This window comes from Kryptolebias marmoratus, linkage group LG12 (assembly GCF_001649575.2).
Source record: "Kryptolebias marmoratus isolate JLee-2015 linkage group LG12, ASM164957v2, whole genome shotgun sequence".
Lineage (NCBI taxonomy): Eukaryota > Metazoa > Chordata > Actinopteri > Cyprinodontiformes > Rivulidae > Kryptolebias > Kryptolebias marmoratus.
In genome coordinates, this window is record NC_051441.1 from 20907828 (window position 1) to 20922995 (window position 15168).

Sequence of the window (15168 nt, forward strand, 5' to 3'; positions counted from 1 at the left end):
TACTAGCTGAGAGTCATTCACAACACACATTCTAAATGCGACACATAGTATGTTATTTTCAAGGTTTGACCTAATCCGCTACAACTGTCATTTATCAGCATATGATCTCAGTCTAAAACGCTGGCATGAAGAACTGTTAACTCTTTATTTTTTTAATTTGTTTTACCAACTTCACCTAATTTTCTTGTCGTCTCTCATGTGTCTGTAGAAGTCACAATATTTAATATTTGATTTCTTATAATTACACATTTTGAATGTTTTCTTTTATCATATACTTTCTCCAAACATGCTTTTCTTTAGATTGAAACTCGTTTTTATCTTTTTAGTCTAACAGCTGCTTTGTTACTATCCCGCCTTTGAAATATCATCATGCTATTTATTTATTTACTTTTTTATTAGTAGTATTTTTTTCCTTAAGACCCAGTGAAAATCTTTCACAAACGAAGGGAGAAATGAAAAGTAAAACTTGTGGTTATCTATTTGTCACCACTTGGTGCAAACACAGCTTGTAACGGACAGTCATTAATGGGCCTTCAAATGTTTACATAAACATGCCTTCTTTTTCGCAACTTATACATATTTTTTTGTTTTACTCGCCATTTAAAGTTATAGTTTGATTTTTTTTACTCTGTTTTTCCTGATTATAATTGCACAACGTAGTTACTCTTTTAGACTAACTTTTCATTCAGGAACTAATGGAACCAAGCAACCAATCAGAAACAGGCACGTGTCTACAGTGAAAATGTTTAAAAGAGGTCTGAAACTTCTACTTTTGCTTCACCCCTCAGTAATCTTTATTTGACTGAAACAATATACTCAACTAGATACTTAAAAAGGTCCGAGGTAGATGTGGATTTTGCTTAAAGTCAATTTCTGAGTTTGATGCTCTTAAAAACATTGATCAGTTTTAGTTCCTAAATAACTTTTGCCCATATCTTCCATATTTGTGTGAATCATGCACATCCCCAGCCCACATGTAACTGCGTAAACAGTGCATAAAACGGGTTTTACATTTATTTTAACCTGTATTCAATTGTTTTGCTCTTGATTGCAAACACACAACTACAGCCTTTAGCCTTCAGCTCATATGTGGCCTGTTTGATGTTTGCAGTAAAAATTAAAAAAAAGCCATTTGATCAGAGCCAGTGCAAGATGTGCATGTCCTAATTTTGTTGTGTAAAGTGTAGATTAGCTCAGTGTTGACAGAGTTTAGCTCAAGGTCTGATATGGGAAAGCCTGAGCAGACTGAGTCCTGCTGGAGAAGTAGCGCTTCACCTCCAGCCGCCATATTAGCATAATTCGTGAATGACGCTGATCCCTTTGATAAGGGAGTCATGTAACAGCCGCGTGAGCCTTGTTGACACCCGCGCGCCGATACAACACATTATAGTCTTTATGGAAAAAGCCTGATGTGCGGCAGCCCCCTCCGCCAGGGCTAACCCCGCAACCACCGCCTCTCCCGGCCGAGAGGGAGCCGACGGAGGACGGCAGCAGAGGAGACAGGAGAGCCGCTGAAGGATAACCGGGGAGGAGAGGCGGAGGTGTGTGAAGGGGGGAGAGAGAGAGAGAAAGCGAACAAAAGCAGCAAAAACAACGAAGGCGGATAATGAGTCAGAATGATATGGGGTAACATTCGGTGGCGGAGCCGGTTCTGTCTGGTCGGCTGGGTCGGAGCTGTGAGCGACAGGGGCTGAAAAGGGAGAGAAACCCGAGGCCATTGTTATTCGGCGGCAGCAGCAGCAGCAGCGGCGGCGGCGGCGGCGGCGGCGGCGGAGGCACTGGTGCCGGGGCGGNTTGGTGTTTGTAGAGTCAAATGTTTATAAGTTGATGAGTATGAGAGAGGCAGGAAATCATATGATCTTATATCTTCTACCTGCTCCTTTTCGAACATATATATACATATATATATATATATATATATATATATATATATATACATATATATTCCCACACTGAGCTTTATTTCTGCAGAACCCTATCCCCCCCCCACCACCACCACCACCACCCCTCTCCATCCGCACACACACGCCGACCCGCTCCTCCGCCGCCAGCCGTTCATGCCGCAGGGAGTCCGGTCCGAGCAGCCCGGTGAGCCGCTCCTGCAGCTGGGGCTCCAGGAGGAGGTGTTGCGCTGCAGGTTCTGGTGGTCGGGATCGGCCGCGCTAGTTTCCGGACGACAGCGGGTCTGCGGAGACCAGAGGAAAAGGAGGAGGCTGCAAAAACCAAAACAGATACTGTTTGTTTATTTATGTATTTATTTATTCCACAACTATTATCACTGATCACCTCCGTGAGCCCTTGTGAGGAATGATGCGGCGCTGCTGGGTCCGTGCCGGACTGGACCGGGATCACCGGCGCTAAGGTAAGGTAAGAAGCCCCTCACCAATAGGCCGGCCCGGACCTCGCGAGCTAAAACACATAAACAAACAGCATTTCTCAGGCTTTATGTGTACTGGTTGTTGAGTTAGTGAGCGGCGGCAGTGATTTATGGGCCCTGAGACCTGGATCCCGGTTCAAGAAGAGTTCATCAAGCTTTTAGCTGCTGGAACTTCTGTCCTCCTCCGTCTTGCTCTCTGCCTTGTTTTATTCATGTCTTCTCGTTCTGCCTCTGTTTATTTACAAAACCATTCACATTTAACGTGAGACCCATCTCCATGTTTTTTTTCCCCGCTTTGTCCTTCCGCACTGATTCGTTTTTTTTTTTTTTTTATTTCACCAGAATTAACTTTCGTTCCTGCCAAAACCATCCAGAATGGTGACTTTTCAGTCATTCCAAAATATTTCGTTGTGATTTTGAGCTCAACATCATAACAACAATAGGCGCATATTAGGCCAGTTGTTTCTTGTTTCTGCCCCCCTCACCCTCCCCCCTCACCCCCTTCTCTGTGTGTGTGTCTGTTAATGGGACTAAAGAATCAGCAGCGGTGCTGGATTGTCCAAGTTAATGGATCCTCTCTCTTTCTCTGTCTCCCTGCCTCTTCCTGGCAGGCGCCATTTGTAATTTTATATCCCGGGATAAAACGCAGACACTGGAAACCAAGGCCGACCTCTTCCTCCCTGTCCCCCCTCCCTCCTCCTCCTCCCTGTTTTTTTTTGTTTGGGAGCTTGTTTCTGTACGTCGATTATTCTGGGAGGCGTCTGTATAGTAAACTTGGTGATTGTATTAAGCTGTAGCCCTACATGCCAAGGGCAGAGACATTACGTGTCGCGTTTAATGGTGAAACAGCGTTATGATTTAATAAGATATTCCTCCCACACTCTGCCTCCCTTCTCTCTCTCTCTCTCTCTCTCTCTCTCTCTCCTTGGGACTATTCCTCAGAGTAAATAATTAGGATTCCAGCTTGTCTACCAGAAAGATAAATGGCTGACATGTGTGATGTGCTGAGAACTGGGTGAAGGCTGCACTGTCAAGGAATATATATATATATATATATATATATATATATATATATATATATATATATATATATATATATATATATATATGTATATATGGACCTAATTTAAACGACAGCTGTGATTGAGATTGTTAGAGATTGTGAGATTGTTAGATTGTTATTTTAGTAACTGATTAGAACGAATTGTCGGGGTTTTATATTCAATTTGGAGGAAATTATTTGGGACATTAATAAATAAATTTAAAAAACAGTGGTTTTGCATCTAGCTGTGAGGCCTTATTTTTGTTTTTGTTTTTTTTTATTTAAGCAATGTTACCATGATTAGACTACCTGTTTAAAAAAAAAGAAAGAAAGAAACGACATGAAGCCTGAAACGACAACACGGTGTCATATTTTCGATGTGGCTTTTAGCTTCGGTGAGACATCTCTCCCCAGTTCTGTTTCCTTCAGCTGCGTTTAGCTCCGCTTGTTTTGTTTATTTGTTCTTTTTCTTTTCTTTTTTTTGTTCCACAACGAAGTCCGTCCACTAACCAACAGAAAATAAATTATAGTTTCATAAAATCAGAGGATCTTCTACTGCAGCTGCTAAAGTGGTAAAAATAAAAGATATGGCCTTTATTTGTTAGCCTTAAGCCTCCGTGGTTCTGTAGAGCTGGCTCGGTTTTGGTCTGGTGGCAGTCTTCGAAATATTTTTAGCTCTGATGGGAGGGGAAAAAAGAGAAGCTGCTTTTAGAGAAGTCTACGTCTATCTATCTATCTATCTATCTATCTATCTATCTATCTATCTATCTATCTATCTATCTATCTATCTATCTATCTATCTATCTATCTATCTATCTATCTATCTAGCTAGCTATCTCTTTTTTTGTTTGTTTATTTTGCTGGTTTTCATTCAAGCAAATCGTTGTTGTTGTCCAAATATTAATTTAAAAAGGCCAAATTAGAACCCGACAATTATAAAGTAAAAATCAAAAACAACAACAACAAAAAAACTATATATTTTTTTCAAATACATGTTTGATTTAAAACGTAAGCTTTGACTTGAGGCCATTCAGAAGACCAGTCCCCATGTCCATAATTAGAATTTTATATAAGTTTTATTTTTGTAATATATTTTCCCCTTTTTTTAAATCTTGCTTAATTTTTTTTTTTTTTTTTGGAATAAGATAGGCAACATTCAGCCATCAGTTCTTAGTTCTTCTGAACTGTGAAAATATATAGATATTGTCCAGGGGTGAAAACAGGACTAATCATTAAGCTGCAGGGATGTAGACTCCTGCGGAGTGACAGTGAGAGAACTAACAGCTCTGCAGGCAGAACCCAGTAAATCACACGTGGAGGACCCACACAGAACCAGACTGACAGAATTACAAGCTGCCTTCATAAAGTCCCAAAACATGATGCATTCAGGCCACGTTTTCTTGCCTATTGCACCACAACAATTTAAAAAACTGCACATTTACACATACATACTTCTATATATACTTTTTTTACAGACGACAATAAAAACTAAAATATGTCAAATTCATTTTTAAAATGCTCAAATGAGGGATTTTATTTTATTCTGTTTCTACATTCAAAAATCAAACTTCTTAAATGATTAAATCTAAAAACAAAAATTGCATGACAAAATATTAATAAATACATTTTCTTTTCAATCTTGAAACTAGATTACAACTTAATAAAAACAAGTGTTTGTAGGAAAATTGATTATTTGTAATTGCTGTAAAATTTAACAGATTAAGAATGCTGTGTGTGTGTGTGTGTGTGTGTGTGTGTGTGTGTGTGAGTTAGAGAGAGGGAGTACAGAGTGAGGGTACACATTTTGCCCTCCTCGTGCCCCCTCCACCAGAGCATCTGCTGGCTGTGCACTGGGCTCAGAAGGGGTGGGGGAGGGTCAGGTGATGAGGAGAGAAAAGCAGTGGTTTCTATTCATGTCATGGTGCCTTTCATTGGAGGAAGATGGATTTAACTCTGCCATTTCTTTATTCTGTCTCCTCCTAACCTTTCAGGTCAGATTGCAGGGGACCGTTGGAGAGACACTGTCACGTGACCCCCGGTACCAAATGGTCTTCCGGCAGTGGTTTTCAGTAAGGACTGGAGCAAAACAAGACGCTGCCACCTCTCTCAGAAATGCAGAAGACAACGTACTACGACAACTCTCCAACGCTTTTTGGTGGCTACTCTTCATACCAGGTGCAAGGAGCCGGAGCGGCCTCTGCCAATGGCTTTGGGGGCTATGATGCCCCGGTCCCAGTGTCCCACCACCAGCCTGCCTTCCAGTCAGCGACCCATCTGGATGTGGATTCGTACCAGCACTCCGCCTGCTCCTTGCAGTCACTGGGCAGTAATGGTGGCCACCAGCAGCAGCTAGCCAAGACCAAGGAGCTGAACGGCAGCTGCATGAGGCCCAGCCTGCCGCCTGAGCACCACCCTGCCTCCCAGGTGTCCCCTCCACTGCCCCCAAATCCCACCAATGGTAACGCTGCAGCTCCGCAGCCAGGGGGCAGCGCTGGGTCCTCTGCAGTCTCCAAGTCAGGCCTCAATAAGTCATCAAATTCCTCTTCATCCTCATCATCTTCAACGTCCTCCTCCTCTTCACTGCCACCCAACCCAACACTGGCAAAGCAGATCTTTCCCTGGATGAAAGAGTGCCGACAAACCACCAAGCAGAAAAACTGTTCTCCCAGCAACAACTCTGGCAATGGTGTGTGACATTACACCTATTGTTGTATTTCTCTTTGTTATGATTGCCTCCATATAATCTCCACCACATCCACAAGACAGTCTTTCTTTTTCTATCTGTTTCTTACTTCTTTTATCTGCTTCTTCAGTCCTCTATTCATTCAGTCTTCTCTATGTTTCTACTCTCATTAGTATCCCTCTTCATCCCTGTCTCTCTTTACCATCACCATATCCCTCTTTCCACACCTTTCTTATCAACATCCTCTTTCTGCGCTCAGGTCCCTGGAGAATTTCAAATGGTTCCATGGAGTAGTTCTTTTAGACGCCTATTTGAGACAGGGAAGTGACCAAATGAAACTAAAATCAGGCATATTCTGTCCATTTATTGCAGCTTGGGTTAATTTTACAATATTAAAATGAAATTTTAGCAAATTTGGTCTAACCTTGAAAGTAAAATTATGAGATATTGTGAGAGCTCACCTTCAGAGTATGTATTGTGAAGGACTCTTTGAAACTACCACATCAAATTGTAGCTCAATGTCTGAAAAATTGCCAGAATTATAGCCATTTTGGTTTGACTCATGTCATTTAGCTGTGGCAGCCATCTTGATACAGGTTGACTCCAAAAGTTAATCTGTTGTAGATGTCCATCCAATGAATTTCTTCAGTAAGTTTCAATGAAATTCCAGTAGTCATGAGATATTTTGACAACAGACAAACACAAAAACATACACAGACACAAGCAATAACATAACCATCTCCCTTGGTGGCAGGCGATGACAAACCTTTTATGAGGTCGGGACAACTGGATTCACTAAAGCATTTTGTTGTGGGTGCCAATATTTTTACCAAAAGTAAGGAAATTTTATCTTGCTTCATTTATCTATTTCATCTGTTTTTAGTTAAAAGTTGTAGAAAATGAGCTGAAAGCTATAATCAGCTGAAAAAAGCTAAAATGAAAATTTGAGAAAAAGCTAAAGTTAACTAAACAATAGCTAAAAGATAAAATCAACAAAACAGTAAGTAAGAATTAAACTTAACAAAATGGTAGCTAGATTTTGAAATTAGAAACATCATAGCTAAAAGCTAAGACTAATAGCTAAAGGCTAAAACTAGTAAAAAGTAGCTAAAAGCTAAAAGTAGCTAAACAGAAGAATTCAAAGAGCAATGTTTTTCAAGGATTTAAAGAGATCCCCATGCATTTCTGTGAGGAAAAAATAGTGCATAAAGTTAAAAAATTCAAAAAGTATAAAAGTTACAAAAAAACAAACATCATAGCCATAATGTCCTGAACGACCTGTACATTTGTTTATATGAAGATTAAACTGGCTGAAAGTACAGTAAAGTAGTTAGTCCAAAAACATACAGAAGAAACAATAAACAGGAAAACAATAGTGTGAATGGTGACTCGGCATTTACACAATTAGCCAAATCAATTTATTTTACAAAAAGATACAAAGCAAACACTAAAAATGAAGAATGAGACTGACAGAACGCTTGTTTGTTTTCATAATTTTCATCAACAACAGATTATTATTTGTCTAAATTCTGCTGGCAAAAATTCTTCAGAAGTTGAGACACCGTAAATCAGAATTGTAAACACATTTATCTACATTGCATGCATATTTACAGGCAGTGGTATACAGACATAGTTCTGTCTCAAGTCCAAAATAATTTGATGCGCTGTCATTGAATGTCAACATGTAAAATGTGTTTAAGAAGAAAAAAACTAAAATTCCTTAAAATGTAATGGCTTGTTTGCAGTAAATGCTGAATGAAGGGCATTCACAGGTTTTTTTTCTTCATTGTTTTAAAAAACAGAGCAAAAGATCAGAGTTGAACTTTGTAGAACAATAAATGTGTTTTAATCTTACTCATCAGTTAGTGCTGATCAACTTAATCAGTAAGAGGAAGATTTTTAACCAGCAGCCTAAAGCTTCTGCTCCTGTTCTTTTCTTTCATATTTTCTTTTTCTCATTCTCCTTTTCCATCCCTCTCTACTTTTTGTGGATGTCAATTATTTTCTGATGCACCTCCGCCAACACACAGACACACTTTCACACAGCCCACTCATTTGCCACCCTTTACTTGGATCTTAAGTTTGTGCCTTACAACTATAAAATCAGGATATTAGCAGTGTAACAGAAGCCGGTTAGGTTGTCGCCAGGTTCCTCTGAACCCGGTTGCTTTACTGTAAAATATAACATTTATTTGAAGTTTTGTCCTCACCAAATGGATTACAATGAAGTCAATAGATTTCTAAGTTTTCTAAAAACACAAGAAGCAAAATAAAATAGATTATGGTACAGTTTGTTTATTATCTCATATTATAGCTTTGATACAACAAAAGCTGCTTACACTGACTGTTAAAACATTAAATTCATCAGGGCACACAACACCCAATGTTTTTTCTTAGCGTGGAGTCTGGCTAGCTTACAGATCTTCTTGAAGCTGTATGGTTCTAAAATAAAATGCATCAATCCCAGTTAAAATAGAAAACACCCTTGTTTTCGAAAGGTCTTTATATTGTTCAGTTGCACCCCCTAACAGGCAACAAGGTGCATGATTGGTGTCTGAAGCTCTGGGCTCACAACCCAAATGATAAAATCATCAGTCATCTCAGTAAAACAAAATACCCGTTAACTATAATAATCTGATAAATTCACATGGTCAGTCTTCTCTGCTGAAATGCCTCAGAGTTACTCTCCAGTACTGGTAGAGTTAAGCACCATAGTGAGATGGACGAGGTGAGAAGTTGGACTTTTCTTGGCGAGCTGACTGAACTGTGAGCAGTTCCTTGTGCTGCAGCTGCTGTTGCTGTGGGGGGTTTGTCTCTCCAGCCAAGATGCAATTTAGGTGTTCTCGGCCAGCACCAGGGCCTTTGTCTCTTAATAACTGCCACTGTTATGAAGTGTTGACAACTAATATCAGGGGATAATTTAGGCAGCTTGCCCAGATCCCCCCACCACCACTACCACTTTATTAAGAACCTGAATGCTTTCAATTTCCTCCAGCATGCAGCCTAGTTCTATTGCAACATCTCTACCTCTGTCACTCTTAGTTTTACTATGAGTGTCTTTTCACATGAATATTACAGGTGCAAATGCATAAACACTGAAGCCTTACTATTACTATCCGATTTAAAGTTTTTATTTCAGTATGTGCACCGATTTGGAAAAAAGTATGCAAATTATACACCAAAAAGTGTAGCTTGATTGGGAATAAAATTATATGACCTTAGGTACTGGTATGTTGCCCGACGTAGACTAAAACTGCAAAGAACTGCATGAAATTGTAGAAACGTTATTCAAAGTTTAAGCAAGTTCAAGAAACTTGAACTTTACGTGTCTGACTTGAAATTTTGATATCTTTTAGAGGTTTTACATGATCCCAGTTTCAGTTTTATGATTTTTACAGATGATGATGTGGCACACTAACTTTTGAATTATCTAAAAAATATATCTTTTGCAAACAAGCTCCTCTTACTCTCACAACTTTTTTTGGTACATAAGTAAAATATACATCAGAGTATAGGCATTTCTGTCTTCTTTCACTCAGTGCATCTCTTATTGCTATACGATTTATTACAACTTGTTTCTCTCAAATCTCAAACCTCCAAAGAATTCACATCTAAGCTTCCACAGACATCTATTGTACTTTAGCTCAAAATAGTCTCTTCAAAATTGGAAGTAAATAGTCTTATTACTTAGTTATAATTCCTACGTACAACATTATAGAAACAAAAATTCACATATGTGACCATCAAAGCCTTCTGTTCGTCTTTGTTGAAGAATTTTTTAGATCTGACTTATAGATTCTGCTTGGTTGAGCCTTACTTTTCAGTTTGCATTTTTGTTTGCCTTTCATTGACTTGCAGAGAGATATTAGTGTGTGGTTACTATGGTTACCTTAATGTGCCACTAGCAGCAGCTTTACCATTTCTTTAGACTTTGGTTGCCTTTTCACTTTTATAGAGTTTATACATTAAAATGTTGGCATTTTATGTTAGCTTAAAATATTACAAAAAGTAATGACTGAAATTTGAAGGAGCTGCATTGGCATCCTTCAAATTTTTTTTGGAATGTTCTAGTTATTGTTATTCTTTTTTTAATATATACAACTTTTTTGTTCTGCTGTTGCGCTTTTCCCTTTCATGTTCTTGAATGTCATTGTTTCTCTGTTTCCATGCCATCTTAATGCATGTTGAATGTTTTCTCTTCTCTGCTCAGCATCAGCAGGAACTGAGAGTGGCAGCAGTGGGGAGAAGAGTCCTACTGGAGGCTCCTCTGCGTCATCTAAGCGAGCTCGCACGGCCTACACCAGTGCTCAGCTGGTTGAGCTAGAGAAGGAGTTTCACTTCAACCGGTACCTGTGTCGCCCACGGCGTGTGGAAATGGCCAACTTGCTCAACTTGTCTGAACGCCAGATCAAGATCTGGTTCCAGAACCGACGCATGAAGTACAAGAAGGATCAGAAGTCAAAGGGCTTGAGCTCCAGCTCTGGAGGACCGTCGCCGACAGGCTCCCCTCCTCTGCCCATGCAGTCTTCTGCTAGCTTCCTGAACTCAATGCATCCTATGGGAGGAGGAGGAGGGGTGCCTGCCTACGATACCCCTTCTCCACCATCCTTTGGAAAGCTCCATCAGGGAGTGTCTTATTCTATGTCCACTGCCTATTCCAATGTTCCTATGAAGGGGTGCCCCCCACAGAAGTATGGTGCCCCAGATCCAGACTATGGTGACCCCCACCATAACTTAGTGCAGTCCAACAATGCTGGCTATGGGACACCTACTAACATGCAAGCCAGTCCAGTCTACGTTGGGGGTGGCAGCTATGTAGAACCCATGCCTGTCTCGGGTCCCTCCATGTACGGGCTAAATCACCTTGGTCCCACGCCGCCCCACCACCAAACCATGGACTACAATGTCGGAGGGTCCATGTCGACCACCAACCAGCACCATGTGGGTGGAGGGGGGCCTCAGGGTCCCTGTGATCCACCCACACACCCGACTTACACTGAGCTGTCGGCGCACCACACCTCAACTCAGGGCAGAATCCAAGAAGCACCCAAGCTCACTCACCTGTAGCAGGTTTGGAACAAAGTAAAAATGTAGGAACTAGTGAAGACAAAACAGAACTAGTAACATGACATGACTCACTAACAGACTAACTACATTGTGGGGACTCTGCCGCTGCAATGGGACAGCAGGAGAGACAAAGCAAGACGGGCAAGAGCCATCCAGTGGTTTGTCATATGTTACAATCAAATAAGAATCAGTGTTTGATATTGTCCAGTCACCTCTGTCGTTTTACTGCCACCGTAAAAGAAGTGTCAAAGGTTTGGGCCTTTACTGTTGCAATAAAGGAGCTATTACTTTTGCTAAATTAGGAAATAGAATCTCAATAGTTGCCCCTAAAATATGAAATCTAAAAGCTTTGACTAAAATTGCCAGCTAGTAAAATTTACACTCTCACACTAAAAATTAAAAACAGAACTTTTCAAAGAATTTACCGTTTCATTTATAACATCATCTCTAAATTTACATTCAGTAATGTTTAAATATATTTTCAAACATTTTTCTCTCTCTTGACTTATTTCATAGATGCTTTTTAAACTTTTTTAACCTATTAATTACCATTTGAGTGTATTTTGTCTTTATTTGGCTTTGAAGCTTATTGGAGACACTGAAATCAAGGTCCACAGTCAATCCCCACACTGGGCTGTATCTTTAATTAGTACCATTGTTCAGAAACTAAACAAGTGTTAATTTGTAATTAAAAGTCCTTGTCAGAATTAACAAACAAGTTTTAGAAAGTCATCTCTATATTTATGTCATTAAGTAAAATATGTGTGGCAAATAATGAAATATATTTGATCCATGAATTTATAATGAATCAATGGACTTTTCTGAACAGTTTTTGTGGGAGGTGAAATAAATTGCAACAGTAGTAAAGCTAGCATGTAGTTTAAAAGAAAAAAAAAACTATAATGACCCTTTTATAGATACTGTGTAGTTTAAAATTGTCATTCGATGCTAAAATTTCCCCCTAAGACACACTTAAACACAACTCTCCCGCATGGTAGATGAAATAGTTGAGATTTTAATGTGCAGTTAAGGAGGTGGTTAGATTTATTATGCTGAGTTCCCCCCCCCCCGCGGGCAACACATGTTGTTGTCAGCAGAGCTGAGCTATGTGGAGTGCTCTGCCTCTCCATCAGCTGGAGCGAAAGGCGGAGCAGAAGTATATGGCTGGAGCTAGTAGCACCCATTTCCCTTTGTGGCCCCTGTTTTATGAAGCACATCAAAACCACTGGACGGCCTTTCATTCACTGTCTCTTTCTGCTTCCTGCAGTACCTGTCTCTGTCTGTCTAGACTGAATCATTACTAACCGGATCGCTCCCTGTTCCCCTACTCTTCCAACACACAACCATACACTCACACACACATCCCTCCCACCCATCGCTGTAACAGGATTTAGGAACATATGAGCTCAAATGCTAAACTAGCTTTGAGAGGCACATGATCGTGCTGCGCTACTTTATCACACAGTCATGCATATACACACATACAGCAACACTAAGCTAACTTCCACTCACTGGCGTACATCCACAACTAGAATCTGCCAGCTGCTGACATCCTCAAACAAACACGAGTGAGCACGGAAGATAAATTTTTAGTGTCCTTATTTTGGCACATCGTTGAAACAGGGTAAATAATAAGAGTTGTGAGAAGTTTTTATTTATGTTTGAGTAAATCATTGACATCCCCCTTGTCCCTTCTCCTAAGCCCCACCCCATTTCCTACTTTGGAGGATGCCAATGCATAAAATTCATATTTTTTTCTGTTGTTTTTCTTTTCTTTTTTGTTTGTTAGTTTTGTTTTGTTTTTGTTCCCACATGTCTTGACTTTTAACGTGGAAACAGGGTATATATTTGAACAAAAAAAAAAATGCATGTCCCAGGAATCCGAGCAGGTGTGTACAACATTTCTCTTTAAAACAACTGGATTTATTTGTTCAAACTTTCAGTGAGGGCATTTTTGGGATAAGTCATGTCAGACGCTTACAACTGTTTCACCCAGAGTTCAGAACAGGGACACTCTTAGTGCTTGATCCCTATTTCACTGATGTTCAGGAAGTAAATCCATGGAGTTGTTTTAAAATGTTCATATTTTACACAAATGCTTTGTACACCTGGGCATCATTGATGCACTTAGAGTTTACATTTTGATGGTTAAAGGTTAAAAAATAATAATAAAATCCTATTTTGAAGACGGAAGGCCTTCCAATCAAAGCGTCTTTCGTCAATGTGTGTTCAAGCGAACATTCATATATAAATATTTATTTGTTATAGCCAGTTTAAAAAGACTTTCTGTTTTGTATTAATATTATTTATCCTCCATGTATTTATATTGAGAAAAAAAGACTGTACTTTTTTAGTATTTACCTGTTAAGAAAAGAAAAAAAACATTGTGTTTCCTCTTGTCCATTGTATTGAAATTACTTTTTTAGTTCTTGTATTTTAGAAGAAAATAAGTAGCTTTTGTTACTATTATGATCCTTGTACATAAATGTCTTGACTTGTACAGGGAAAAGGCAAGTGTTGGGGATTGGTAACCCACACATACATAGTCAGAAAATAGAGACAAACTATTAGTTGGAGAAATGAACAAGTCCTTTGGAGAAAAGAAATTTCTTTTTTTTTTTGTCCTTTGTAGCTCCTTTTTTCCCTTCATTGTCGAGAGAATTGTCTGTCAAACAATTCTTTAATAAAAGTTTATGTTATTCAGAGCAATCGTCGGTTCTTTTGAGATACTCAAGAGCAAAACAAATCATTCATAAAGCGCTGGTAAATAATCACAAGAAAATATGAGGAAGCGATCTAGTGACCAAATATATATTATATATATTGTCAAGGCAAAATACAAACACTTTTTACTGCCCTTGGTTCTTTATAATAAATTGCATTGGGATAGATTCAATGCTATAAAAGAACAAGTCAACATAGCAGTTGTTATGGCTAAACTTTATGTATACTGAGCATCATTCTTATTTCTGTCTGAAGTCTTTAACCATAAAAAACATAGCGATGCAGCGAAGATCAGGTGGGATTTCTTCCAAAATACATAAAGTTATAACTTAACTCTGTAGTCTGTATTAGAGAATCCTGAGGACAAAACATGTAATCACAATCTAAAACTGCATGTAACATGTCAGCTACCAAATTAATGACTTTTTATCTGTAAGAAGTATTCAGATCTGCTCATTTTGTGGCACATATAGTAAGACTTTGAATGATCCAGATCACTTTTAGAGAGAAATGTACTAGTCACACTCGGGCCAACTAGTCCAGTAGTTCCCAAAGTTGGGGTTGGGACAAGAAACACCAAGTGTCAAGTCTTGAAAAGGTCTAAAGGATTCAAATTAACTTAGAAAAATTGTTGCCAGTAACATATTTATCTTAACTATTATTAAAAAGCTGTCATAAATAGAAAATAAAATGGTTGACAAGACCCTTTATCAAAAGGCTTATTTGTAATGTTTGTCTACATCAACCAGCAAGAATGATGAGTCTCTGCAGCTTTTATTTTATGGGTCAAAAGCTGAAAAGTTTGGCAACCCACCAATATCAGCTTTTGAACTCAAATGCAAACTAGGTCACGTGAACACAATATCTAAGATATATTTTGCTCCTAAAAGAAGCTTGATTCTTAATCTATTGTTCAAGAGCTTTTACAGCTATTTTTGTCTGACAACTGCAAAGAAGACTAAATTGCAAAACTCAGGCTAATTTAGTGACACACTGGAGCTAAAAACAACCAGGCAGACTTGGAGAGTAGGACACTGATTCACACATCCATAAATGGCAAGACATATGAGGACCTTCTGCATCCTCTGTGTCTTTAAAATAAAATGTGTTCTCTTTTTTCTTACATCCATTTCTTTTCTATCTCAGCATCTCGTCTTGCAAAAAACTCATATGTGCTGATCCTTCACTTAGGACCACGTGATAATGTTAAGCTTGTGTTCCCGCCTCTCTTCACCCACCCACAGAAAAAAAGGAACCCTTAGAGGCCTGCATCTG

At 39.2% G+C, this 15168-nt stretch overlaps 1 protein-coding gene across 11 annotated transcripts in view; it reads left to right on the forward strand.

Annotated features, from left to right (window-relative positions):
• The window catches only part of hoxb3a (homeobox B3a), a 54890-nt gene extending 41016 nt beyond the window's left edge, over nt 1-13874 (forward strand). For 5 of the 11 annotated variants that reach the window (XM_037978503.1, XM_037978501.1, XM_037978502.1 and 2 more), the window contains 3 exons: nt 5411-5488; nt 5595-6105; nt 10313-13874. In XM_037978503.1, coding sequence (XP_037834431.1) covers nt 5411-5488; nt 5595-6105; nt 10313-11169 — 1446 coding nt within the window. In that variant the 3' untranslated portion in view covers nt 11170-13874. Of the gene's footprint in view, nt 1-1989; nt 2368-5002; nt 6106-10312 lie in introns of those variants that run through there. The other 6 variants (XM_025010139.2, XM_017434425.3, XM_037978504.1 and 3 more) reach the window with 5 other exon arrangements.
• Nucleotides 13875-15168: the final 1294 nt, after the last annotated feature.